Source organism: Motacilla alba, chromosome 17, assembly GCF_015832195.1.
Source record: "Motacilla alba alba isolate MOTALB_02 chromosome 17, Motacilla_alba_V1.0_pri, whole genome shotgun sequence".
Taxonomy (NCBI): Eukaryota; Metazoa; Chordata; class Aves; order Passeriformes; family Motacillidae; genus Motacilla; species Motacilla alba.
In genome coordinates this window covers 3,414,558-3,440,071 of record NC_052032.1, presented here as the reverse complement: position 1 = coordinate 3,440,071, position 25,514 = coordinate 3,414,558, and the positions used below count along the sequence as shown (strand labels likewise).

At 47.6% G+C, this 25,514-nt stretch overlaps 1 protein-coding gene across 3 annotated transcripts in view; it reads right to left on the bottom strand.

Moving 5' to 3' along the window:
- PAPPA (pappalysin 1) overlaps positions 1–25,514 on the bottom strand; it is a 180,349-nt gene that overhangs the window by 19,784 nt on the left and 135,051 nt on the right. For all 3 annotated transcript variants that reach the window (XM_038156310.1, XM_038156308.1, XM_038156311.1), the window contains exons 14-20: positions 24,831–25,002; positions 18,137–18,320; positions 15,300–15,510; positions 14,533–14,704; positions 10,999–11,146; positions 8,302–8,411; positions 1,645–1,716 (exon numbers count right to left, since the gene is read on the bottom strand). In XM_038156310.1, the coding sequence (XP_038012238.1) occupies positions 1,645–1,716; positions 8,302–8,411; positions 10,999–11,146; positions 14,533–14,704; positions 15,300–15,510; positions 18,137–18,320; positions 24,831–25,002 (1,069 nt within the window). The remainder of the gene's footprint in view (positions 1–1,644; positions 1,717–8,301; positions 8,412–10,998; positions 11,147–14,532; positions 14,705–15,299; positions 15,511–18,136; positions 18,321–24,830; positions 25,003–25,514) is intronic.

The following is a 25,514-nucleotide window of genomic DNA, read 5'->3' as shown; positions in this document are numbered from 1 at the left end:
TAATGGCCCAGCATAATTGACCTACTGGCTTATTAGTCTCTGTTTCCATAGTCATGGGGAAAAAAAAGAAAAAGGCTTGGTGAAGATGGCATTTCTTCTGAAATCTTAATGCCAAGCTCTGGCCCATCCGTGGATCCTGGAAGCATCATGATCTGAAAATGATGCTAGAGGCCATTATCAATTGTCTGGGCAAAGCCTTCCCAGATGATGGATTAGGATGCAGTGACACTGCTGAATGAATGTTGAAAAGAAGAAAGTTCCTGTTGATGCAGAGGGCTCTGGCAATTAGCAGTGATGGAAAGGAAGAAAATGCTGAGAAGAAGCATGTCAGTAATAATGGCTTCTGGTAAATTATTACATCATTGCAAAGTTTGTCTCAGTAACAACTATCCTTAAACAGCAGGAGGATGGATACCCAGCGGTGCATCAGCACCTGAATGGCATTTTTTAATGGTGGCTGGATGTTATTTCAGCTCTCTTTGGAGAATGGGGGCACCCAGCCAGCCTGCATGAATGCGATGCGTGAGACAGCTTATGACATTCAGAGCACTGACAGCAGAATGCTTTTCATTTAGGGAACAGCTAGACAGAAACTATTACATTGTTGGAGAGTTATTACCCTCTTGGGCCCAACATTTGTATGCGAAGGAAACCTGTCTTTCCCTTCAAGACAAATCACATCCCACAGCAGTGTGGTCTGGAGCTTTGTGTCATATTCAGGAATTCAGTCCCATGTTCTGACACTTTGGGCAAATAACTTCAGTGTGCTTGGGTCACTGGGTGCTGAGAGCCTGGTCAGTGTGGCAGAAAGGCAGGACACGTGGAGGGAAGACACAGCTCTGCCCCTGCCTGTGAGCTAGCCCATTTCCAAAATGGGCATGGAGCTTCCCAACCTCCAGAGGTACCTCAAGGATTGACTTCTTGCTGTGGGTGAGATACTTATGGGCTGGCCTGATGGAAACTACATGAGTGCCATGTCACAGACTGAGGTGCTCCAGCCCTGTTTAACCACCAGAAGCATCTTCAGTCTTCTCAGGCATTTCAGAAATTGCTGCTGGCAGAAACAACATCCTTCAAAATAATTACTTTTTTCTCAAGTAACTTGCAAGACTCTAGAAGTCTATCACAGCTGAAATGTAACTGCATGTTTCTGATTATTCTTTTCTGGTTTAGACAGAGGTGGCCAGTGGAAGGAGGTGTGATTTGCTCCATGTCCAGCTGTGCTGTCCACTCAGTGGTATCATCTCTGGCTTTCCTAAACTTTCTCTGCCCACACCAATGCTCAAAGCTTAGCTGGCCTTGGAAAGAATTGTCCCTCAAATAAGTCAAGATCAAGGAAAAACAAGAGAAGGCTTTTGCAACTTCCCAGAAACTCCCAGATTCTGGGAAGTTCTTTTGGTCAACCAATGTTTTTGAGCTGTTTGATCATTTAACTCCTGTGAGAGTCACCAACCATCATCTTTGGGAAAACCACCAATTTCCCTGAGTGTCAGAACCCATGCAGGCAATCAGTCTGTGTGATAGGGTGGTCAGGGCAAAATCCTGCTCGCCCCACTTAAAAACAAGAATTTACAGCCTGCAGTGATTGTTTCTGTGAGATTTAGGAGAGTCACCATGGACCACCTGAGCTAAAGCCAAACTCACCTCACAGCCTTTAACACAATGAATCAGGGAAGGGTGAGGGTACCACTTGAGTCCTGCCGTGCAGACAACACTCTGGAGGGAAGAAATAAAAAAAAAGCAACAGGTTAAGACAAAGAAATCAGTGTACAGAAAGTCAGTGTGCTGGCTCCTATGGCTCTCCAGTACTTAACCAATGAAGTTCAGCTCCTAACACCTCTTGTGTTCTCAGGACCTGGCTGTCCTCCAGGTATTTACAAGAAGTGTTGGACTTGACACTTGCAATAACAGAGCATTTGAGATTAAAATAATATTTGAGGTTCTCCTAAAATGTCATGCCCAATATTTCACTCATGGTGGGGGAACGTGGCAGGGAAAGGCAAAGGCATAGGTCCACTTTTGCTCTTGGGTAGGGGGGAGGCATTCTAGGAATTAATTTAGGGATTTGTTTGGTGCTGCCAAGAATTGCTTTCTTTCACTGCCCATCATACCTTTGATTCTTAAGTTTGGAAGTAGCTAAAGGTGGATTTTCAGACACATTTTAGCACCATCTTAAATGAAAGCACCTCCTACCACACACCTTCAGAATAACACCCGGACAGGACAGCATCCTTGGCTACATTTTATGAACTCTATAATAGTTTCTCTTCCAACTCTGTCTATAGAAAAAAGTTGCACACTCAGTTTTGGGCAAAAAATGATAACCAGCCTCCTAGAGAATGACACAGACAGGGGCACCCAGATTTAAAGAGTGGATGAAAGCTTTGGCTGGTCAGTGGAGATGGTGGTTCCACACCATGGGCATCCTGGAGATAGGGCTCCCAGCAGGAGTCCATCCGGCAGGACATCAGGCACTATGTTCCTTTGGGGTGGTTGCCCATGGATGAAGCACTACAGTGTCCAATTGAGCAAGATGAGCACACAGGGACTCACCTAACGCGTGGGGTTGGGGTTGGATAGAGGCCTGGGGAAGGAAGGGATTAACATTTGGGAAGACCCAACGCACAAGCCATCCCTTCCCCTGTTCATCTGAGGGCTAATTTATTCCACCTGCAGGGGAGCCTCAGCTTGTTTTTACAGTTTCTGTCATTTGAGGCTTACCTGGCGTGCGCTAGAAAAAAAGGACTTTTATACTATCTGACTCGGGCTGTTTATCTTTCCGATGCTCTTGGATTTTCCACTATTAGTCAAGCCCAGCTTGCCCCACCTGCCTCGCAACAGGGCCTGTCTGTGTGAGCAGAGAAGTGGCTGGGGAGGGGAGGATGTTGTTTATCCCCTGGGAGGGAGGGACGGAGGCTGCAAGGTGCGGGGGCCCCGCGGTGTCACACATTCCCCCGGCGTGCTCCTGACAGACAGCTGGAGATTTCCAGGCTGCTGCCTGCCACAAATGGTGAGGGTTTTTCTCTCCCCCCACCCCCTTCTGTTTATTGCACTTCAGAGGGGAAAGAAAGGAAACTTTTCTAGGTTTGAAAATAAACAAGGCCAATCAACAGAGCGGGAGCGGGGAGAGTAAAGGAAGCAGTTCAAGAGCATTTGAACCCAAGAATTAGAACAAAGTGGAAAAAACTCAGGGGTCTGTCTCCTGTATCCAAGGCCAGCAGACAATAAGTGGAAGAAGTGCACTTCCAAAGAGCACCTCACATTCCCCTGGTAAGAAGCATCAGTATTTACAAAACCTCACACTCTGTGTGAGTGTGTGAGCATGCAGAGTGAACAAAAGAAACCAAATAGCCCTGAACCAGGCTCTTCAGAAAGGACCTTTCCACATGAGAGCAATCCCTCACAGAGGATGCACTGACTGTTTTCCTGAGCCTTCAAGTATTAAAACACCAGCACCTCTCTGAAAGGAATGGATGGGAGGTGAAGTCTCTGCTGAGACAGTTCTCTCTGAGTGCTCACTCAAGGTCGTCTTCAATCCCAAACACAGCCTTGGGCTGAGCATCCTCCAGGGAATGGGAATGAGCCCGTGCTCTCCACAGCACAGGAAAGCCAGGAGCCAGGTGAATCACTGGATCAGTTGGATATTCCATTCCTCTGGAGTGGAACCTGCCAACAGCTTCATACCAGTTACTTTGTCCTCCTCTTGGATCATCCTTTGCTAGCAAAAACCACAAGAGCTGAACTCAATCCTGCTAACGTTCCTGGAGCTGGAAGCAGAGGGAAGGACCCTAGGCCATACTCCTGACCCCTTTTTCTGGTTTTCCAAGCCCTCAGTTCCTACCATCCAGCCTGTTTGTATCCTCAGGCTGCTGCTGTTCTGTGTGCAGTGCACTGGGAGAGAGGATGGGAGTAGAGGGAGAGACTGAGCTAGAAAACCTAAAAAAAAAAGAAATTGGGAATGATTTGGATTGGCTGAGCATTGTTTCTGCCTCCTGCAGTTCAAACAGGCATACAGGTGCCACAGGGTGCTGCATGGGGCACCTGAAATGAACAAGTGTATAGGAAGCAAGCAAGGATGGGTGAAGGTGGTGCATGAGGACAGTCTGATGGTGTGCACAGACAGGTGGACGCAGAATGCCAGCAAAGGATGGCATGGTGTATGGAAGCACCACATCCACCACATGCCAGGTGGTGCCTGGGGAATAAAGCCCATCTGGCCACTGCCCCTGGGAGCCTTGTCCCTTCCTCGTGCTGCCCTGTGCTCCAGGCCCCCATGGTGACATCTGCTGCCCTGCTGGCCCTGGCTCCCCTCGTGCACCAGCTCCTGCAGCACAGCTGTGCAGCCAGGTGGGGTGACTCGGGTCCCATCCCCAGCCCAGGAACATCACCCTGCCACATCTGCCATGGGTGGCTGGGACTCCATCTGCTGTGAAGGGAGAGGGAGCCAGGCTGTGCTCCCACAGTAGGTGACAAAGAGCCAAGGAAGCAAATCAAGCTGTCATTTTCTCCTTGTGAAGGAAGACCCAGTGCCTCCGGTGCTGGCACTTCCCTCCCGTGGTGGGACTAACACAATGATGTCAACCCTTTGCGGGCTGCAGAGGGGATCAGGTTTCCCCCAGAGAGGCCAGTGGAGAGCTTTCCTCCACCTTAGATGGGTCAAGTGTCCCCCCGGGCTGGAGCCCAGGGACTGGCATCTCCTGCTCTCAGCTAACTGGCTCCTCAGGCACTAAAGAAACAGGACAATTAACCGTGGGCTTTATGATGAGGGGATCAGCCACTGCTGCCAGGAAAGGGGACTCCTCCTGTAGCCACAGATGGAATGGGACGTCCTGCCTTCCCAGGAGGGGAGCTGCTGCACCACAGTAGGTTGCATCACTGTTCCGTGACTCAGTTTCCCTGCCGCAAAATGAGTTTGAAACTCTCCAAAACCAGAAAACAAAAATAAACCAACCAACCAACCAAACAAACAAAAACCTACCTACCACCAAACAAACAAAAAACCCCAAAAAAACCCAAATCCACAAAGCCCCCACAAACAAACAAACAAACAAAACCAAGCAAAAAATACTGAGAGGGGAAGGAAGGAGGAAAAGTGCAAAGCTTTAGTGATTATGGCAGTATTCAGGGAGCATTCCCACTAACGAGTTCTGGACATTTTTAATCCCAGGGCTTGCAGTCTGCATGGGAAGAGGGGCCATGGTCACGCTCAGCCCAGCAGAGCTGGGACATGCAGAGCCTTTGAAGGCTCTCCCAGGCATGCACATGCCTGCACACTATTTAGCCTGTCCCTACTCAGCACTAAGGCAAGAACCCAAGTTCAGACAACCTAAGAAATGAGGTGTCTGCTCTGTTTCTCTGCAGTCAATGGAAAAGAGCTGTCAAGCTGTCTCTTGGAGATATTTCCCTTTTTTCTCCCCACTGCCTGCACAGTCTTGGCAGCTCTATCCATCGGTATCTTCAGCAGCTCCATGTGCCACACACAGTGAAGGGAAAATCGTGGGGACAGCACTGGCTGCTCTGAACACATCCCACAGCAGAACAGAGGCACAGAAGATTTCAGGTAACTTTTTTTTTTTTGTTCTTGCTGAAAATACTGATTTGGAAGACACTGCCAGCTTATACTGATTTCAGCAAACTGTTTCAGACCCAATAAAGCAACTCAACCTAAACCAATTCTGAAAAATACAGAAATATTTAGACACTTTGTGAAATGAAATATCTGTTGTTGTTTATTGTTTGAGAGGACATTTAATTTCTAAGTCTTTGCTGTGTTTTTGTTTTTTCTTTCATTTTCACTAAACAAAATGTTTAAAAAATCTCCTTGGAAATGAAATGCTACGTTATGTTCAAACCAACATATTTTTTCTTCCAATTTTTTGGTTCACCAAAAATCACAATAACAAAAGAGTCCCTTTGATTAGGGATTTTTTTTTTAAATTCAACAGAACTTTGAGTGAACCGAAAAATCAAGTGATTTGCACAGCTCTGCTCTAAACAACCCTCAGAGAAGGGATAGTTCCTTCTTTCCATTTTGCTTCCATAACAGATGTTGCTTGAGCTGCTACAGACAAATTATTTATTTTTTCTTGTCAGCTCTCCCTGTGTTTTCTCTGTCTCCATCCCCTCAAAGGTAAGCACCACAGATCAGTCCTGCCTTTATCTTCTTCCCATCCTGCCCTCATTTGTACTTTACTTGTGCCTGAAATTAAAGCAACAAAAAGTGTTTCCTTTGCGTCATTCAAGTGCTCTGAGATGCACAAAGACTCGCCGTGTAAATGCAACCAGCTGCTCCCTGTGCTCATATGGCACAACAGCAAAGCTGTCACTGGCCATAAACAGAGACACGGGTTATTAATGATATATAACACATTGCCATGGGGACCTTCCCCCAAGGCATCCCAGGCCCATCTCTCCAGGATGTCCCCACTCCCACCAGAGGCAGCGTTTCTCCTGGTGGCTCCCCAAGAGGCGCCGCTCCCCGTGGGTGACATCCCATTATCTGCAGAGTTGGATAAGATGGATGTTTTACAGCTACCAATTTTTTAATTAAGGATTTTTTCAATCCCTTCCGGCATGTCTTCCCTCCCAGCACAAGTTCTCCAGACCAAATCTCACCCTCTAGTTACAAAGCATTTGTGGAACCTGTACCTACTCAGGGCCTAAAGCTCTTGCAAGATCTTCACCAGCGGGGGAAAAAAAAGGCTTATTTACTGCTGTGCTCTTGGAAACCATGATTTCTCCACCATCCCTCACTCCCCTTGTCTCCCCCTTTACTACTCTATGTTTTCCCTGCTGCCTAATGAGCCCTCCAGAGACCTGCAGGTATAAAACTCGTTACAGCTCCCTCCACGTACCCGCATCAATAAGTGAAGGAGTGCAGAGAGAACAGGAGGGAAGCTGTCACTTTATTTCCCCATGAATTACAAACCACTTTAAAGTCTGGCACTCAGGAAAGGGCCAGTGAGAAATTGCCCCTCATACAGAGATAGGGGTTTTCTTTATGTTTCATGCCAGAAACTTGGCAAAGCCTTGGCTTAAGGCAGTCACAGAACCTCCGCGTCAGGAACAAATGGGAAGCTGGGAAGGACATTATGAGCTTGTCATATTCTCTGGACTTAGGTTTCCCACTCCTTTCCCAGATTTATTCTCTTGCTCTGCATGAAACAGTGAAGTTCAAAGTGGTGGAGAGTTCTGGAGCCACTTGCTACCCACAGCCAAGGCCAAATTTCAAAAATCCCAAACCCTAGGCGTACATTTAGGCATGTAGAGAAGCAAATAGACTGTCAAAGCTGCTCAAGACATGCTGGGGCTGTGTTGGCTGCTTGTTCTCCTTCTTAATGGAGTTCAGGTGTGTAAAACAGACTCCTGCAAAGCCAGGACCAAGTATGTAAAAGCCAGAGGTGTTTGCCCAAGCACCATCAGTAACTTGCACCCTGGTGACACCTGATGTGCCACCGTCTTCCACCACATGCTCGAGCGTGGCCAGTTAGACTTCTACACCTGCTGAAATGCCATAAAGCCACAAACACCTGGTTTGTTTGTAGGAACATGAGGGTTTCCAGGAAGAGTTAGGTGAGTGTGCCTCCCACTGACACCCAAGCATGGGCATGACACCCAGCAGCTGTTTGCTGCCAGCGGGGCTGAGTGTGTGTGTGCAAGGCACTGCACATGGTGTGCACGTCCCCATCAGGGCACGCTGCCACTTCTGTGTGCTGGAGGACGCTGAGGACAGGGGGCTGTGAGCAGCTAATGCTGGCTCTGCGTTTGCAGCAGGCAGGAGGGAGAAGTGGTGACCTCTGGAAGGGGCTGTGCTGAGCAGGCAGCTCTCGCATGCGGGCAGAGGGGCGGGGGGAGCACTCAGCCAGCTCCGCGGGGTCGGGAAATGAAAAACCCTCTGTATCAGCTTCTTTTGTCATCCCAAAGTGGCGCAGAAAAATCCAACCCTGCCACCCAAAGAATGCAAAGTACGGAACAGGAGGAAGAAAATAAAGCCTGGCCAGTGCCCTTTCTCTGGCTGTCCATCACATCTTCCTGTGGCATGGATCCCATTTCCAGATCAAACCTCGCTGATGTGAGGCCTCTACCTTGAACTGACTTTCACTTGGTAAACACAGAGAGAAAGCAACTTGGAGAGAAAGCCACTTTCAGAGAAAGCCACTGTGTTACTGGAACAGACACGAGAAAAATCAGGAATTCTTTCCTAAAGGTCCAAATCCCCCATTTTCTACAGGTAACATTGATCATTCACTGCTCATAAACATGCAACAAAGGATGTGGTTCATGCAGTCGCCAGGCACTGACCTTCACTCTCTGAGGGTTCATCCAGTGCTGGATGTCTTGCACAGTCTCGTTCACACGCAGGAGGATGGGCTCATGACTGTGATCCAGACAGGAGGTGGTACACTCTGTGCCTGCTCAAAACACAAAGGGGATAAAGCTAAAGGATAAAGTAGACAGCTTCTGACCCTTCCAGCATCCTTCCAGCTGAAGGACAGGATTACGGCTCGTTTTTCCTAAATTGCAATTAGCAGTCAACCATTACTATCACATATCTCCTAGCTGCACGTGAAGTGCTGAGCACAGCCCTGTACTGAGCAGGAGAGCGTGGGGGTGGCAGGTTTTCCAGGGCCTTTTTGAGCAAGCTGCAAATCTAAGTGTTTCTCTGGCTATTAACTCCAAGAAGGGGGTGAGGTTTTGGGCTTTCAGATCATCAAGACAGTGTGAAGGTTTTTCCATTTCAACTGCTCTTTGAAGCAGTGGGGCTGATTAGGGAGAGGTTATCAAACTCATCTCACCTGTGACATGGCAGAAACCTATTGTTTGATCGGTCAGATTTACAAACATCCAATAATAATCTTCCAAAGGGTGACCAAACCTAATGATATTGGAGACCAGCTATCATCCAAGTCCCACAGTCAGTAAGAAGTACGCAGAAAGGTAATGATGGCTTTGTTCACACATAAACCTGCTTTTTCTCTGATTAACTGTCATGCCCAGTGGGAATCCTGTCCTTTCTTTATTAAAACATGCTGTGATACTCTGCAGCAATATCCCAGAGCCCTGTGGTGACACAACCATAAGCCCTTGTGTGTTGGACCATTACCATTTCCCCCCTGGAAAATCACTCTTGAATGGCACAGCTGCTGCAAACATGTCATTAGGATTTCTGCACTCCAATCAGCGCTGGGGGAGGAATTAATCTCTGCACTGGTTTGGAGAGCTGAACCTTTGGCTCAACACACGCCTCAGCCTGGAAGGGCAGATTAGGTGTCTGAGGAATTACTGAAGGTGTGTGGGATTCATAGTGACCACGACTGGTTGCTATTATTTTTCCCACCTGCTTCTGCCTTCTCACATTCTCCACTTGGAGGAGTCAGTGGGAGCAGCCAGACCTAGGCTGGAAAGATGGGGAGTGCTTGAGGTTTGTTTTGCTTTCCCAGGACACCTGGAAGTGGCTCCAAGGACCTACTGGATGAGGCCTATTGACACCACCCCCAGAGCGAATGACTGCCTCCTCTCCATGAGCGTGGTGGACGCTTTTTCAAAAGGACATTGGTCAGGCTTTCAGAAAAGCAAAGGAGAGAGGAAAACCCCAACATCTGATCCCAAAAGTTGGTGCTGGGTGAGCCTACAAAGTGTGTGGTATGTCTCCATCTGCTGAGAATGAGAGCCAGCATCCACTGTGCCCTCTCTGAGCTCTAAATCCCTCTCCAGAGAGAGCCACACTCTTGTGGGGGGTCTGCCCCATGCATCCCTCACCTCCATGATGCTGTGTGGTCCCATCCTAGGGTCAGGCCCACCAGTCCCTGGGATTGGCACCTGCTGACAGTCACTGTGACAGGAGCCAGAGCTGGCAGGCACCCAGCACTGAGATGCTCCCCTCCAAACCAGGAACTGGGGTTTCTCTCCTTGCAGAAACCTGTCTGGCCCTGGAGGTAACCTTGTCTCAAGGGTAAAACGCCTCTCCACATTAAGAGTCGCCGCAGCCGCTCACTCTGCCGTGCTCCACCACGCTCGTGGAGAGGAGCGGGTCGGAATTGTTTTGATATATGATCTGTAATTGGCATCATTACAGAGCGGTGATCTCATCCAGGTCGTGTTCTCCTCCCCGGGGAGGGAACACAAGGAGGCTCGTAGTCCTCCGCATGGCTGCGATATAATGAGGGAGCCGCGCAAGGAGGAAATTTCTCCAAGTTCAAAGGGACAGGAGGAGGCAGGAGGGGGATGGCAGGGGCTGGGAGGGGGGCTGCAGGAAGGGGCCTCACAAACCTGTGTGGGCTGCAGGCAGTGCAGCTCCTGTTGCAGCCCTTACAGCAGGGAGACCCCCAAAATGGGGGCTGAAAGTACAATATAGTGTGCACAGCTCGGAGCGTCTGTCCCTCCCTGTACCTGGGTGACACAAAGCCAAGCTGAGCACAGCAGTCATCACCTGCTTGCACAGGGAACAGGTACCCCAGAAAGAAGGAGGAAAACAGACCCTTTAAAACAACTCCTAAACAACTGTCATACCAAAGGGAATGCTCAGCTGGTCTCATACTGTTTCTGGCGAGACCTGAATTATCCTAGTGCTGCATTCTACTGTCAACTCCCTGCCTTTCAGCTTCTGGAGCGCGGGTTTGTGCAAATGGCTGAAGGAGTGGATCATTACAAAACCATCAGAGCAAAAGCAGGTACAATCCATCCCTGTATTTTGCAGACTGGATGTGTCTCTGGCACAGCCTGGCATGCTGCTGCCCCTGAAAACCAGCTGGCCAAGAAGACACCATGAAACTGGAAGCCCTGCAAGGAGCCTGTAGTCAGAGCATGTTACATGATGCCTGGCCTCTCAGAGCTTCAGGTTTCCTAAAAGCATTTCCCTGAAAATACTCCCGTAGCAGGCTCTCACTCGGACAAACAGGTTACTTGAAGGACTCCTTCCTCCCTCCCTAATATTCCCATCCTCTTCCTGGTCTCCTGCTGCCTGCTCCCATCTGGGGGCAGGCGTGGGTGCTCACCCACCTATGCCGTAGCCGCCGGCGCACTGCAGCTTCAGGTGGCTGTTGAGCTGGGTGGGCAGAGCACACTGTCCCTGCATCTCCCTGCACAGGTGGAAGGACCCGCTCCAGGTGCCATCCTTCCGGCAGTGGATCACGTTGCTCCCACGGCCCTGGGAATGATGGAAGGAGATAATGAGGATTAACAAAAAAATAGCAAGGAGAGGCTGAGAGATGGGGAATGAGCAGAGCTGTGCTGGGAGAAAAGTTCTGTTGGAGTTGAAAAGCCCCTGGTTGGGACTGCCAGTCCTAGGAGGGGCAAGAAGGAGTTTTCTTCCAAAGAATAAAGAGAAGGAAACTTACAGTGCTGGCACACACACACTCTCACACACACACAGAGAAATACACACATCTCTTCTGTGCAATTCAAGGTCTTTACAAGCCTCTTGCAAGGTCTACACCTTAGAACAGCCCCACTCCTCTTGCAATGAAGGTGCCTTCACCCTGTTTGCCTTCCTCCTTGTTACAGAGAGGTTGGTGTTGAATGCAGACAACCTTTTTCCTCTTCACATTTTCTAACCAGTTACATCATCTCTCTTGAAAGAGAAAGAATCCCCAATGGCCATCTGAAGGAGGAAGGGAGAGCGGGACATGAGCTTAGCAGGGCAGAACGTGCTCTTTAGAGCTTGGCTGCCTTGAGTGACAGCAGGCGAAGGGGCTGAGACAGACACGCACAGAGGCAGGTGGGAAGGATGAAAAAATCCTCTGGTGTGGGAATGGGCAAGGAATAGAATATGACATTTCTCTTATAGAAGAGATTCTTCGTATGATACTGAAGAATGAATACCAAAGTCCGAGGGGAAATATCATGCCCTTTAAAAACAACAAAGGAGTGCACAGGCAATCTTTTGTCAGATCTATCCACATGGCATTGGGGATTTCTGTGCAAACATGCTGTTCTGTGGGATCTGCGAGCCCAACTGCCATGGGGCAATGTGGGACATTCAACAGGAGGATGTCTGGTGTGGTTGGGCTCCAAAACTCTTGTGGGGGCCTTACTGGGTGGGAGAATCATGCAGGATCTCTGCTTCTCCTCACCCTATTTTCATGCCAGACACGTTGCCTGCAATCTACCCACCCTGCTCTTGAACACTGTGATGGATATCTTTGGGGATCCTTTATTGTACTGTCCATGCTGGGATCCCTGCAGGACTGCTGAACTTTTTGGAGGAGCTCTGCCCCACAATTCACACCCATTGTTGCACAGGGACCTGCACAAGCCCCTGGTACCAGCATAGCAGAGGGCTCAGCCTTCAGTGGTAGAGTCGTCCTTAATATCCTAATGCTTCCCCTTTTTTGCTCAGCTTTGTTAATGAACACAGTGTTTAGTGAGATGCAAAGTGCTATTAGCAGCAGACTACGGTGTGGGACTTGCTTTCCCTTCTCTAGACATCTGGCCATCGCCAGAAGTAATAAGGAAATCATATGAAAGGAATAATGGAGCAGATGGACTCAGGGTGAGATCCTGCTTGGTGATTCTCACCTAAGGGCCAGTTTGGCAGAGATTGATTAATTTAGATCTGACTGTTGATATGATTTGTGTACAATATGCAGAAATGGAAGACCCTTGCTCTGGTGCCAGGGGAGGTACCTGCTTAAATGACCATTACATTCCCGGTGATTAAGAGATACTGTATGTGCAGCCAACTAATGGTCTTCCAGCATGGTGACAAAGTCAGGAATAAATTGCTAAATTATAATTGAGCACAATTTGCTGTTTTAGCAAGTGTGGTGCGTTTCCCTTGCAATTTTCATGCCAGGGTTAAAATGTGATTGTCAAAGATGAGCCATGAAACCTGATTTATGTTCCTGGAGCTGGCTGTGCTTGAAGGTACTCTTGTATAGTTTCAGCAACATACTCAGAGATCCCAGGATATCTATTGCTATAGTAACATACTGTCCATCATTCCCTGACCTGCAAAATCTCTTGTGAAAACCCCTGCTGGGTTTCTTGCTTGGATGCAACGTGTATTATCACCTTATATAGCTGAGAGAGACTTAGTGGGGTTTAATCCTTAAATAATTAACACCTCTCAAGTGGTTCTGGCTTGTGCCAGGAGCCCTTGCTCTTCTTCTGTAGCCTATTTTCTAAGATATCTGAAAATACTTTTCACTGTAAATACCTTTCTCAAGATTTTATCTGCTACTTTGCCCAAGGTGCTTTCACAGCTGAGCAGTCACTCCTCTCCCTCCCAGTGAATAGACAGAGTTGTATCTCTCCCTTTCCAGAGCTGTAACCCTGACTCCACTGCTTGCTCCTCTTCCTGTTCACCTCGTCTAAAAGCAAACACAAGCCCATTCCACCAGCTGTGATAGCCCTGGATGTCCCAGTTTCCCCACACTGGCAGTGCTGGAACACGGCACAGACCAGGCTGCCCCTCTGAGCAAGTGGTGGATGCACAAAGCCACAGCTGCTGTGTCCCAGAGCTCCCAGCCCCCTACACCCATGCCTGCAACTTCTCATTTCACACTGCTCATAACCTCACTCCAAGTCTTAAACAAGGAAAACTTTCCCAGGTGCCCTGATGTGAAACGCTCTGTGTAGAAGGCAGGCCAGAGGACAGGGAACAGGGGCTTTTAATTGTGGAGCAGGTACCAGAGGTGTCTTTCACATAACTGCCCCTAGAGCAGGGTTGGTACCTTTTTAAAGGTTCTCAGATTCTGGTCTGATGATCTGATGGTCTGAATTCTGATGATATGAAACAGCCCTTGTCAGAGCACACCCTGCTCCAAGCAGTGCCTGCAGTTGCTGCAGCTTCCACACCCCCACTTTCTCTTCCCAAGCAGAGGGAGCAGCAGCAGCACTTCTGGGAGAAGTTACTTATCTCACAAACTATAATTACCTCTGGTGAGGAAAACTAGGCATTTCAAATAAGATAGTAGAGGCCAGACCTTCTCATATCAGTGAACACAGCTCCCAGGAAGCCAAAGGCAACACGCTGATTTGTGCCAGATGGGGATCTGACCTCTGATGCCAAATGACACCTTCACAGCCAGAAAAACATGGAAGTTTAGAGAGAATTCACCTGAATAGTTGTAATCCCTATGGCGCTAAATTATCACACAACACACAGACATAAAATGGTAAGAACTGGAGAGAAAAGTGAGGTAAAACAGAACAAATAAATGGGATAAGTGTAGGTAACTCACATTCTACTCACTTTGATTTGTTGCTCCTGGTTTTCCATCCACATCATAAAGCCACACAGATTTTTCTGGCACTTACTATCCAGAAACAGTAAGTCAGTCCCTTCTAATCCTCCACAGGTAATAGTTAATACTGTTACTACTGTCATAAAAATAATATTTCCAGGAAAAATAGTATTTTTCCATAAAAATATTATTTCCCTTCAACTTTAAATATGTTTTTCCTTTCTGTATTTCCCTGGTTTTGGAAGAGCTCAATGTCCCTTGGCCTCTCCAGGATCAGTGTCCTTAGGGAAGATATGAAAAAGCCAGACTTGTGTGGGCTGAGGTGATTTGGGTAAGGGAGACTCACCGACTGGCTGTCATCATCCTCGCACTTGATCCGGCACTCGCTGTTGAACTGGAAGCCGTTGGAGCACTGGTAGAGCCCGTGGAACTTGGAAGGTGGAGGCTCACAGGTGACAGGCACGCAGGCGCCTGGCAGCCACGTGCCATCTTGTGTGCACTGGATCTTAAAGGCTCGCCTTTTTGTGCAGAAAAAAGCAACATTTAGTGAGTGGCTGAGTCAGCTGGGAGCCTCTAAAGCCTCTGAGCTCTGCTAGCAGGTTGCAGGAGATGGGTGTGCTCGAGCTTTTAACACTTGGGGAACAAGTTGTGGATCTGCGTCATGAGGTCTCTGAGCAAAAATAGCAATTATTTGCAAAACCAACATTGAGCTGCCCAGCCTAAACTCCTCTTTTGGCCTTGGACACATCTCCCAAGAACTCAGCTTCCCAGGCTTGTGGGCTGTGGTTGGTTTGAAGTGGGTTTGTGCAGAGTCAGAAGTATACGACAGCACTAACCCTTTTCTGCAGGGTTTCAAAGGGGACTCCCCAGGCTGCATATCAAAGGGGTATTTCTAAGGTAAAGTCTGGTTTTTGAGCACTGGTCAGGATTTTTAAAGAAGCCTAAGTGAGCTGGGTGCCTAAACTGACACTGCACAGCTATCTGCATGAAGGAATTGCTCCATGCTATTCCCTACAGCACACAGAGTCTGTGACAAACAACCCCTTCCCAAAATCATTGTAACTCATGGCTTTCTGAACCAGGCTGATGGCATAGCTTTAGTCTTTCACGTACTTTCTTGATTTTCTGGAGGATCCAGGGACGTGGTAACCTGGTTTGCATTTGTACTTGCAGAACGAGCCCACTTTGTGCCTGTCTTCTCGGCAGCGCGAGGTCTGGAGATCTGCGTTGGGGACGATGGAGGGTGCTCGACACATCAGCTCACACAGAGCCTCAGGAAAGGACCACAGCCCATCCTCCATGCAGGTCAAGTTGCTGTTGTTTCCTGAGAAGAAGAGTGAGCAAAGTTAACAATGTTCAGCGGGACCATTTTCTTTTGACATGTTGTTACACCCATAAGATATCAAAAGCCCCCTCAGCCGATTTGAGAAATTCAGCTGCATTGAACATTCATATGTCCTGTGCGTTCTCTCGCTCTAGATGATGTCATTAAATCATTAAGGACTCTGCTTTCAGGTGACAGGCAGGCAGTGCTTATTTCAGGAAATGCTATAGCATAGGGGAAGCCACACGGGCTTTGTCATCTTTTGTATTTCTCTTCCTTATTTTGTTCCCCTCTGAAAGGAAGCTTGTTTCATGCACCAACCCCCTCCTCTCCAAAGCCGTGGCTTTAACAGAGGGTTTGGTGCCATCACATTCTTCATTCTGCTTCTGTGTTATATCTTTTCCCTGAGTCTGTCCCTTTTATTTTAATTTGGAACCTTTTGGAGCAGCATCTGTTAGTATTAGAGTCACTACTCCAACACAATGAGGAGCCATTCTCAGCTGGGGACTCTCAGTCCTTGGGGACTACTGTGATAAATATGATTCATAATACTCATTAGAGACTCATTTTCCTCAGGCAGCTTTCTTGGCCAACACCTCAAAGGTAAAAGGTACAATAGATCTATTTGCCTCTGCTATGACCTACTTGACTTCAGAAGGTTAAGCTAAAAGTAGCCCAGTCTCAGTGTATTTTACATTCTTTGCTATTTTATACCATATGTTGAAAAGGAATAAGCTTTTCCTAAGAAACAAAGCACAGCTATGAGCCACTAACTCTTCAAAAATCCCTAATATTCCGTTGAAATCCCTGAGCATTGCTGCAGGAACTCTTCTCAACCCACAAGGCATATTTTCAACAGTGAGCCAACTTCGGAGTTATCCGAAATAATACTGACAAACTGCTAACCCCGGAGCAATGCCATCTCTCTGCAAGGGGAGAAAGAGAGCTGGGGCATGAGGCTGGAATTCAAAGAAGAAGAAAATAAAAGGCTCTGGAGGGCTCAGGAAGGTATGTGGAGGAGCCCTCCTGCCCTGGCCTCAAAGATAAGAAAAGCCATGTTAAATCAGCCCTGGATTTCTCTCTTCCCTCCCCAACTGCAGATGATTGCAGAGGTATTTTGTGCAGAAGGGAGCTCTTTTCTGGAGCACCAGCATGTTCCTCTGCTCTGACTCATGCAGCAGCTCCAGCCCAGCCGTGGTGATATCATACTTGCCACTGCAAAGCGATAAGCTGTGACATTACCAACAGTGGCTGTCATGACGTCAGTGATTGAATTAGGCATGAGTCATTCCAACGCTGTTCTCCAGAAGCTTAGTGGCAACATTTATTAGTCATCAGTGATGGCTCTACACCAAACGGAGCCTTTACCTCATAGCTCAGTGTTTCTGGACAAAAGTGAAGCGATGCTACACACCAGAGCTGCAGCCCCTGATCTGGGGTTGGCTGCCATCCCTCCAGCTACCCCTGCCTGAGTCATCAGCTCTTGTTGGTCATGATGACTATAATTATTTTCACCACCTGCTCAAAAAAATTTAAAGCATTTAAAATGAAAAAAACACCTTTTGTTGAAGATAGTCCTGTGAGTGTATAAACAGAAAAAGGGAGATTTTTGCTAAAAAGTAGTGTTAATTTTCTCTTAACTATCTTTTGAGTAGTCGTAACTTTGACTGTGTGTTGGCTCTTTTTGGTTATCTCCCATCAGAATTAAAAAGAATTAAGCAATTTGCTTATATATGAAGAAATCAACATAGCCTTTCTCTGAAATGAAGAATACTTCCCATGCCTTCCTTTTTGGGGTTTGCAATAAATCCCAGCAGAGAAGGAGATACCATGGGTACAAGAAAAGCTTATACAGTGTTTGTACCTGACTAGACAACAACAGTTAAGTTTATTTACAAGATGGACAAGTTCCTTCAAATTAACAATGTTCTTGTTTCCTGAGGACCAGATCAAAAAGGGAAATGTGCAAGTGAGCAGGAGAGTTGATGGTGATGAGAAGAGGATGGGGATGTTAGCAGAAGAGTAGCAGGGAAGAAGATAGAGGAGGAAAGGACAGAGGGTGGCAAGCTGTGTAATTTCTAGGGGAAAAAATAAAAGAGAAAAGGAAAACACAATGAGTGCCAAACAAGAAGAGGACAGGAAGGTCAGAGTAGAGCAAAATGAGTGTGGAAAAGGAGAAGGGTGGTGTTGAATTAGGAAAAAACAGTGATGGGGGTTTGTACCATTGGGACGTGGGGCTTTTCAGTCTTGTCTTGGCTTTCCAAATACATGGAGGAGGCATAGAAGGGAGACAGACAGTGGAAATAGACAAAGCATGGGAAAGAAGATGAGAGAGTTCAATCTGATTTATCCCCATGACTTTTCCATGTTTTGGTTGTATGGAAGCAATATTCCCTGTCATTACTGCCTGGCCAGCTGCGATCAAGGAAAGGTCAAATCAAGGTAATAGAGAGATGCAAAGGAACTTAACTTCTATCATAAATAAACCTTCCATAGAGCCCCATAATTCTTCCTACTTAAAATATCATGAATAACTCTAAACCAACAGCAAGAGCAACATGTATTCCTAGGAGCAGTCTGTGTTAGCTGTGTCTCTCAGGTCGCTGCACAGACACCCCCCTGATACCTTTCAGAAGAGCAGGAGGTCGGCAAGTGAAGGAGCATTTCTTGCCAAAGGTGGTCCCCTCGCTGCAGTTGAAGGTGGCTGGGTAGACATGGTACTGGTCTGGGACACCACAGTCCACGGGCTCACACGTCACCTGCTTGTTCCACTTCCCATCCATGCAAGTCATGGTGACGCTGGACTCCGTCTGGAAAAAGACACATGGCTACAGCCACCACAGCCAGCAAGGGAGAGATCAAAACCATTTCAAGCCTAATAGCCACAATTTTGGCTCACAAGTTAAGCACAGCCATGTCTGGTCCCTACCATCATCATTTGGACAGCAGCTACCAAACCCACCAAGGCTCATAAGGAACAGTGTCAGAGAAAGAATTTTCTGCCACCTCTGGGGTGAGACACCAAAGCGCTTCCATAGAAAGAGTGCAGCTCTACAAATAATCCAAACTCTTGTCTGGCCTCCTGAGACAAGGAGGGAACCTGCTGCTCTGCCCTGCCATCAGAAAGGAGCACAGGCCTGATCTGTTTGGAGCTGACAGCTGTCCCCCTTCCCTGTCACCTTTGTGGTGACAAAGCCACTCCAAGGGGATCCCCCTGTGCTTCCAAGGAGTCAAACTCATTCTTGGGTTTGAAGTAAAAGCCAAGCTGACATGAAGCCATTTGGGACACTCATCTGAGGCTCTCCCGAGAGGTGTCAGTCACCCTTGGATGGGGATCTCAGGGGAAGTGCCTCGGGCCACATCAACATTGTGTGCAGATACTGACAGCTGCTGCTGTGGCTTCTCTGGCAGAGTGCCCCAAGGCTCCACAAAGAATCAGGGCCCTGCTGTCCTGACACCACGGACGTGAATGCCTGAGGGACAGACCTCTTCCAGGAGGAATCTGCCATGTGCAGACCCAAGAGCGTCCTGCCCATAACTGGCATCTGGATCTTGAGAGGCTGTACACACAGTCAGTGCCTGTGCTCCAACTTCCCCAAAGTCACTCTACCATCACAGCTACACAGAAACTAAACTTCTGTGGATCTGAGGAATAATCCAAACTGCACAGCATGCTGGAATCCTGGAGTGCTAGGGACAAAGAAGAAAAATGGGGAGAAGTAAAGAAGCCACCCATCTAAAGCTAAGATGAATTTAGTGGGTGACTGAAGAACAAACAGATGTTGGCAAATAGAACTAAGTAAACAACATATCCACTTTCTAATTAAAAATGGAAAATTATTAAAAGCTAGAAGTGAAGAATCTAACTCTTCCCTTCACACCAGAATAAAGAGAGGGACAGAGGTTAAGAAATGTGAGAAACCCAAACATGAGAAGGGGAAGATGCTGGCGAGGAATCTGACCAAGCCATACAGCAGCACTCCTCTGCCTCCAGGGAATATTTTATTCAGGGCTGGTATGCTCACAGGAGATTTGCACCGCCGGCCATTGATCTGGGTTTATAAAAGGAAAGGGAATTTTTCTAGCACACATCAAAGGGACCTGGATTCCCTTTTTGCAAAAACACCCTAATGGTTTCAACAGAAGTTCAGACCTGTCTCCCTTTGATATATGGTTGCATTCAGAATGGAAAAAGCAGTCCCTGAGCTGGGAAACTGGACACTTCCCAAGTGGGCACAAAACCCCTTTTCTAGACCGTGGAGTTTATTTAAACAGGGAGCACTGCTGATGGAAAAAAATGTCTTTTCAACAAACTCAGAGTAGCACATTCTGGGATACTCAGAGCCATCAGGTGAAGTGATACTGTGTGTTCTCATTCCTAATCATTGCACTCCCCAGTGGCTGTTAATTCTGCCTTTGTTGCTTATCAGAATATCTGTACCATTAAAACGTGTATATAAACTGTAGGCAGTTGATGTCCTGAAGATTCCAGGGTGTTGCAGTGTGATGGCCACAGAAGAAGGGATAATGAAGTGTATTCCCATGTCTTGCAAACCATCAGCATTCCAGGAGGAGCTGCTCCAGCATCCAGCAAAGCCATCCATCCATTTCTCTTTAACAGATACTGTATCAAATAACATAACAGCAATGTGGCTGCTGGAACTTAAAACATAAACCCAAGCTACTGATGTCAATAAACTCAAGCTAATGATGTCAGGGGCTATCCAAATGTTATGGAAAAGACATAGGTCTTGCATAGTTTTATGTTGGATACCAGATCCATGATGAACATAGAGAAGCTGTATCAATGGCAAGAGATTCAGCTCCAGGAATTAAGTTATTGGTGTTGCTGTGATCTAGTTTAGAAATAAATGAGTGTTCCTACTAGAACTGCTGAAACACAGTGTGGTGCACGAGGAAGTTTCTCTAACGACAGGGTTGCACACCAGATGTACCTCTGCAGAACACCAAAGAAACAGAAACCAGAATACAACACAAAAATTTAAACAGAAGTAATATCTGTGCATGACAGTCACACCTTACAAAAGGATTGTTTTGCCCAAGATACCACTTGGGAGAGTATTTTAGCTGCAGCCCGTGGCCTTTGTTAGGAGAAAGCAGCAGTACACCAGAGCCTGCTAGAGGTGCTACAGGCCTGGTATCCCCTCTCTTTGGGAAGGATCCCTCTCCACAGCCGTACTCCCACTGTCCTTTGTCTGTGCCCCTGCTCTAGACCTTAATATCAAAATGTTAATAATTAGTGTTTCCACATTTTCATCTCTGGGTTTTTCCCTGGGGTACTTTCCCCACAAAGCCCCTAAACTAATCTGCAAGAGTCCCCTCAGACCTCTATGGATTTTCCTCTTCCTGGCACACTGGGAAGGCCATTCCCAAGCAGAGAAGCTGTGCCCTTGGAGGTAAGGCCCTGGCTACTCAGCTTTTCCCAGTAATTTGTTCCATGTTTGGTATGATGGAAGCTGAGGTTTTCAAGGTCAGACATAATAATGGCACATTTTAGAGCATGTCTATCATGTCATCACTTGAAGCACATGCAATTCTGCAGCAGGACACAGCAGAGAGCGTTCCCTGCAATGGAGACAAAGACCAGTGGCTCTGATTGGAAGCACAGAGGACAAACCTACCACAGAAATTATTGCTGATGGCACCCACCAGCTTTTGACTTTTCCCTCTTTCAGCATCACACCTGAGGGTGGGATCTCTGCAGTGCCCAGGGACAGCACCCCTGGCTGCTGAGCAGGATCCTGTCCCTCCCTAGCTCCATGCCACACCCTGGAGGTATTTCTGATAGACTCAGCCCTTGGATCTGGTGCTGGGTCTTAGTGGCAGCATCTGCCTCTGCCTTTGCAGCTCTCTCTCCCACCCGGGGCTAAGCAGGCACGTGCCTGTTTCGCCTGTCTGATCTGACAAGGTCACCCAGCTCACAGCAGCCCACACGAAGCACTTGGCTTTCTCATCTGGTTTATTAGCTGTCACTTTGGGCACTTTGTGCTGCTTTGACTGGCATCACAGCAACTGCTTCCCTTCATGTCCTGCCTTCCAAAAGAGGCTTAAGCAAGGAGGGAGGGTGGGCAAGGAGGAAAGAAGGGGGAGAGAAAAGGGGCCTCCAAAGATACAGTGAAGAGGATGCAAACTTAAACAAATCTGGTGCCAGAAAGATTTGTTTCTCGGGACTTTTTAACAGCCTGGGAGAATTCATGTCTCCTTCCTGCTGCCCAAGATCCCAGCCAGCCCCTTCTTCAAGCGATGCTTCACGTGTGAAGTTTCCTCTCCTTAAAAATGAACAGCTGTGCCCTCCCCTCTAAGTATTCTTCCACTTCTGCCCACTACTGTGCCTCTAATTGAACCCACATGAGCCGTGCTTTCTTTTCCTGGCATGATTGATGATGCCTTTGCACAACATTAGGGAGCTGCTGGGTTTTAAATAACACCTCTTGACCAGAGCAGCAGTGGTGGTAGCTTCAAGGAGAGATGACAACAAGTCACTGAATGAGCAGGGCTTTCAGTGAAGGACAAGGGGGAGGAAAGCAGTGAAAGACAAAGGGGGGAAAGAGGAAGAAGACAAGAAAGAGTAATGGAGTTGTCGGGGGGGTGGGAAGAAATCAGGGAGGGAGAATGAAAACATCCTCAAGATCTTCTTTGTGAGAAAGATGCATGAAGGATTTTGCTCCATCGCTATGCAAACCCCTTTGTTGTTGTTGTTGAAGTCCCTAAATGAGGATGAGAGAGAGCCCAAGAGTCTGTAAACAGCTCAGCTTTCATTTTCTTTTCAAGCAGCAAAGAGTTTCTGCTGCATAGAGTGCTGACGAGTTTTAGGGGTTGGTGATTTTACAGGGTTTTAACAGAATTTGGGAATGGGAGTTTCTCAGAGAGGGAATGAATGAATGTTTTGCCCTAAAACTGATTAAAATGGTGGCTTCAGAAGACACAGAGTCTAGAAAGTGCAGAAACTGTTAAAAAGACTTTTCAAAGACCCTTTAGATGTAAAAGATTGATTTGAAATGTGACTTGTGCCCCTACATCACCAAGATGCTTTTGAAAATATCACTTTTTGTCGCTCTCTTTGCCTTTTTTTCTGTCTTTCAATGAAATAGGGAAGACAAATGGGTTCAGATGCTAAACGAAGGTGTTTCCACTGGTCTGTGGGTCACCTTCACCAGCATGCAGTGGTCGTGGGCCACTGATGGTCAGTCTGCTCCTTGAGACATTGCACCTCAGCCCAGCCTCCTTCCTACCCAGGAGTGTGAAACATCAACATGTGCAAAGCTACTTCTTTCCTCCTCTTCCTCAGGCAACCCCACACACTGACAGTTAAATGAGAAGAAAAGTATCTTTATACCCTCCAATTAGTCAAACAAGCGAAATAACCAATTAAATGACAAAAATGAAACAAGCAACAGCTTCATGCAAGGTTCCTCAGCCGTGACAGAAAGTCCTTCTGGCCGTGGACAACCACCCATGTGCCCTTTCTCACCCCCAAACGCTTGTGACTGGAAGAGGAACTGAAGCTGGGAAACAAATAAGGAAGAAGCACAATGCCTTTTGATATGAGAAATCCAGACCATGGATTCTGGACTTTCTCAGGAAATTCATTTCATGCCTACACGTTCCACAGGTTCTGGTTTGAAGCACCTGACACAAAGAAATAAAACAAGATGATAGTGGAAGAAACTGTCTGCTCCTTTCCAGAGGATTGCTGAAGCCCACTAACAAAGCCTTAAAAGCACGTGTTTAATGTGCTTAGCTAGTCATGAGCATCTTTAAGATGCTCCACTCCTTCCCTGATTTGAACAGTGAATGCACAGCACTGAGCAAAACAAAGCCACTGGCCTCAGGGGGTTTTATTGGTGGAAGAGACAACGAAGTGCAATAGCAGAGCAGGGTGAGAGGAAGCGTGTTGTAATAGGCAGTGAATCACATTAGTGAGGGGTGCTAAAATCCTCTGCTCCTGTCATATGAGTCTGATCAAGGCTCTGAAACCAAACTTCTCCCAGAGAAACCATGCCCAGCTGGCCGAGCCTCCCCAAAAGGTAATGCTTGCCTTTAAATAACACAGGGCTGGTGAAGCATGCTCAGGCTGTTTTATTTAGTTTGTGATCCCTGCGTGCTTCATGTACCCCATGTACAGATCCCTTCCAACAATTTCCTGGTTCAGGCACTCAAGCTCCTTTTGAGAACTGGTTTTCTGTTCTGTAAAAATGCTCAGCTGGAGCTGGGGTTCTGGTGCTGATGCCAATTAGGATGGAAGAGGCCCCAGCTCGCGGGGTCCTGTATTTGTTTTGTAATTGAGTTGAAAGAGTTGACTCATTCCCCTCCACTCTGTCTCCCCCCTCTGTGAGCTTATGAAGAACACAGTATTTCACAAGTACAGACAGGCTGCTGAGTGTTGCTGCCCCAGCCCCCGGCCCAGATGTGAGTGCTGCCCCAGATGTGAGTGCTGCCCCCACAACCAGGGAGAGAAGGTGCTGATGGGGGAAACCACCCCCATTTCTCACCCAGAGGATATGGCAGTGTTAGAGATGAGGGCACAAAGTGGCATGTCAGCCCTGCATCCCGCTGTCCCCAGCATCCTGCTCCCAGGGCCGTGCTGCACGTGCACCTCATCCACCTCCCCCAGCACAAAGCACTTGTATTTTTTTTTTTTTTACGTTTAAACAAATTGCTAGTTTTCCTCAATACCCTCCTCACTGCATGAAGATGTGCTGCTTTTGTAGGACTGGATTACTAATTACTGGATTAGAGAGGATGGGGAGCATTTTCTGCCCTGCTGGGGGGGTTTTTGGTGATTTGTCTGGAAGCAAAAAGGTTTGGGTGCTTCTTCTGTGCCCTCCATTTTGTACATGTCAGGATGTAGTTGGGAGCAGATGGACTGAAACACTGCAAAGGAGTTAATACGTTGTTAGCCCCAACCTGAGGACTAAAAATTAGGTATTTTACCCAGAAATTGGTTGTGCATAAACACAAACATCCTACTCCCAAAACACCAACCCCTCTACTCCCTCTACTCAACCAAACCAAACGGTTTGGCTGAGTAGAGCCAGTGAGATCAAATAGGACTGAACACAAACCTTTTGATTTGAAAATGTCTAAATTCAGGGAACATTTGAGCTTTGCTCATTGCCAGTAACTCTTCCAAAAGAGTCAAAGGGCTCCTGTTCTGATGACAAACGTTTGGACAAGACCTTATCCCAAGCCTGGGCTGAGATTTTAGGGTCCACCCTGAGTTATTCCTCAATTTCTCCACAGCTGTTTGCTCATCCTGGTCTTGTGCATCATAAAAAAAGCGCCGTGGCAGGACAAACCTGGCTCTTGACGAGATCATCATCTCTGTGGATGTGCAGGATGTAGCCAGTCCTGCAGCTGACGTTGCACTGGGCGCCGCTGTCCCAGCCGCTGCCGCCGGTGCAGTTCAGCACCGCGTTCTCAATCTCCAGCCTCTGGCAGTCGGTGGCTTCACAGGAGTAGTGGACACAGCTGGGAGGGAGACAAGGAGTGGTGGTGTTGTTATATGATGATTTCAATCCATTCCACAAGAGCAGTGTCTGACTGACAGATTTTGGTCGGTGAGTTCTGAACCCAGCTCAGGAAAGGGCTCCACAGCCTCTTGGTGTGTGTCCTGAAGGGCAGAGGCAGTGGGCACAGCGATGACAATGACAGCAAATTACAGGTGTTGTAGCAAAAGGGAAGAGCCTGCCAATTCTGCAGAAGTATCTTCTGTTCTGTAATATTCAACTGCACTATGACCTCCCTACTCCTGTATTAATGTCCATTTCTCCATCCATCCATCCATCCATCCATCCATCCATCCATCCATCCATCCATCCATCCCTCCCTCCCTCCCTCCCTCCCTCCCTTCTTCCTGTGAAAACACTCCCTCCAAGAGCAGTCCTCATGCCCCATCCAGTTTTAAATCTGTTGAATCCATGAGTGCTGATCTTGGCAGTGATAACTGGGCCCATGTGAGGGGGGGTTTCTGCGATAGACAC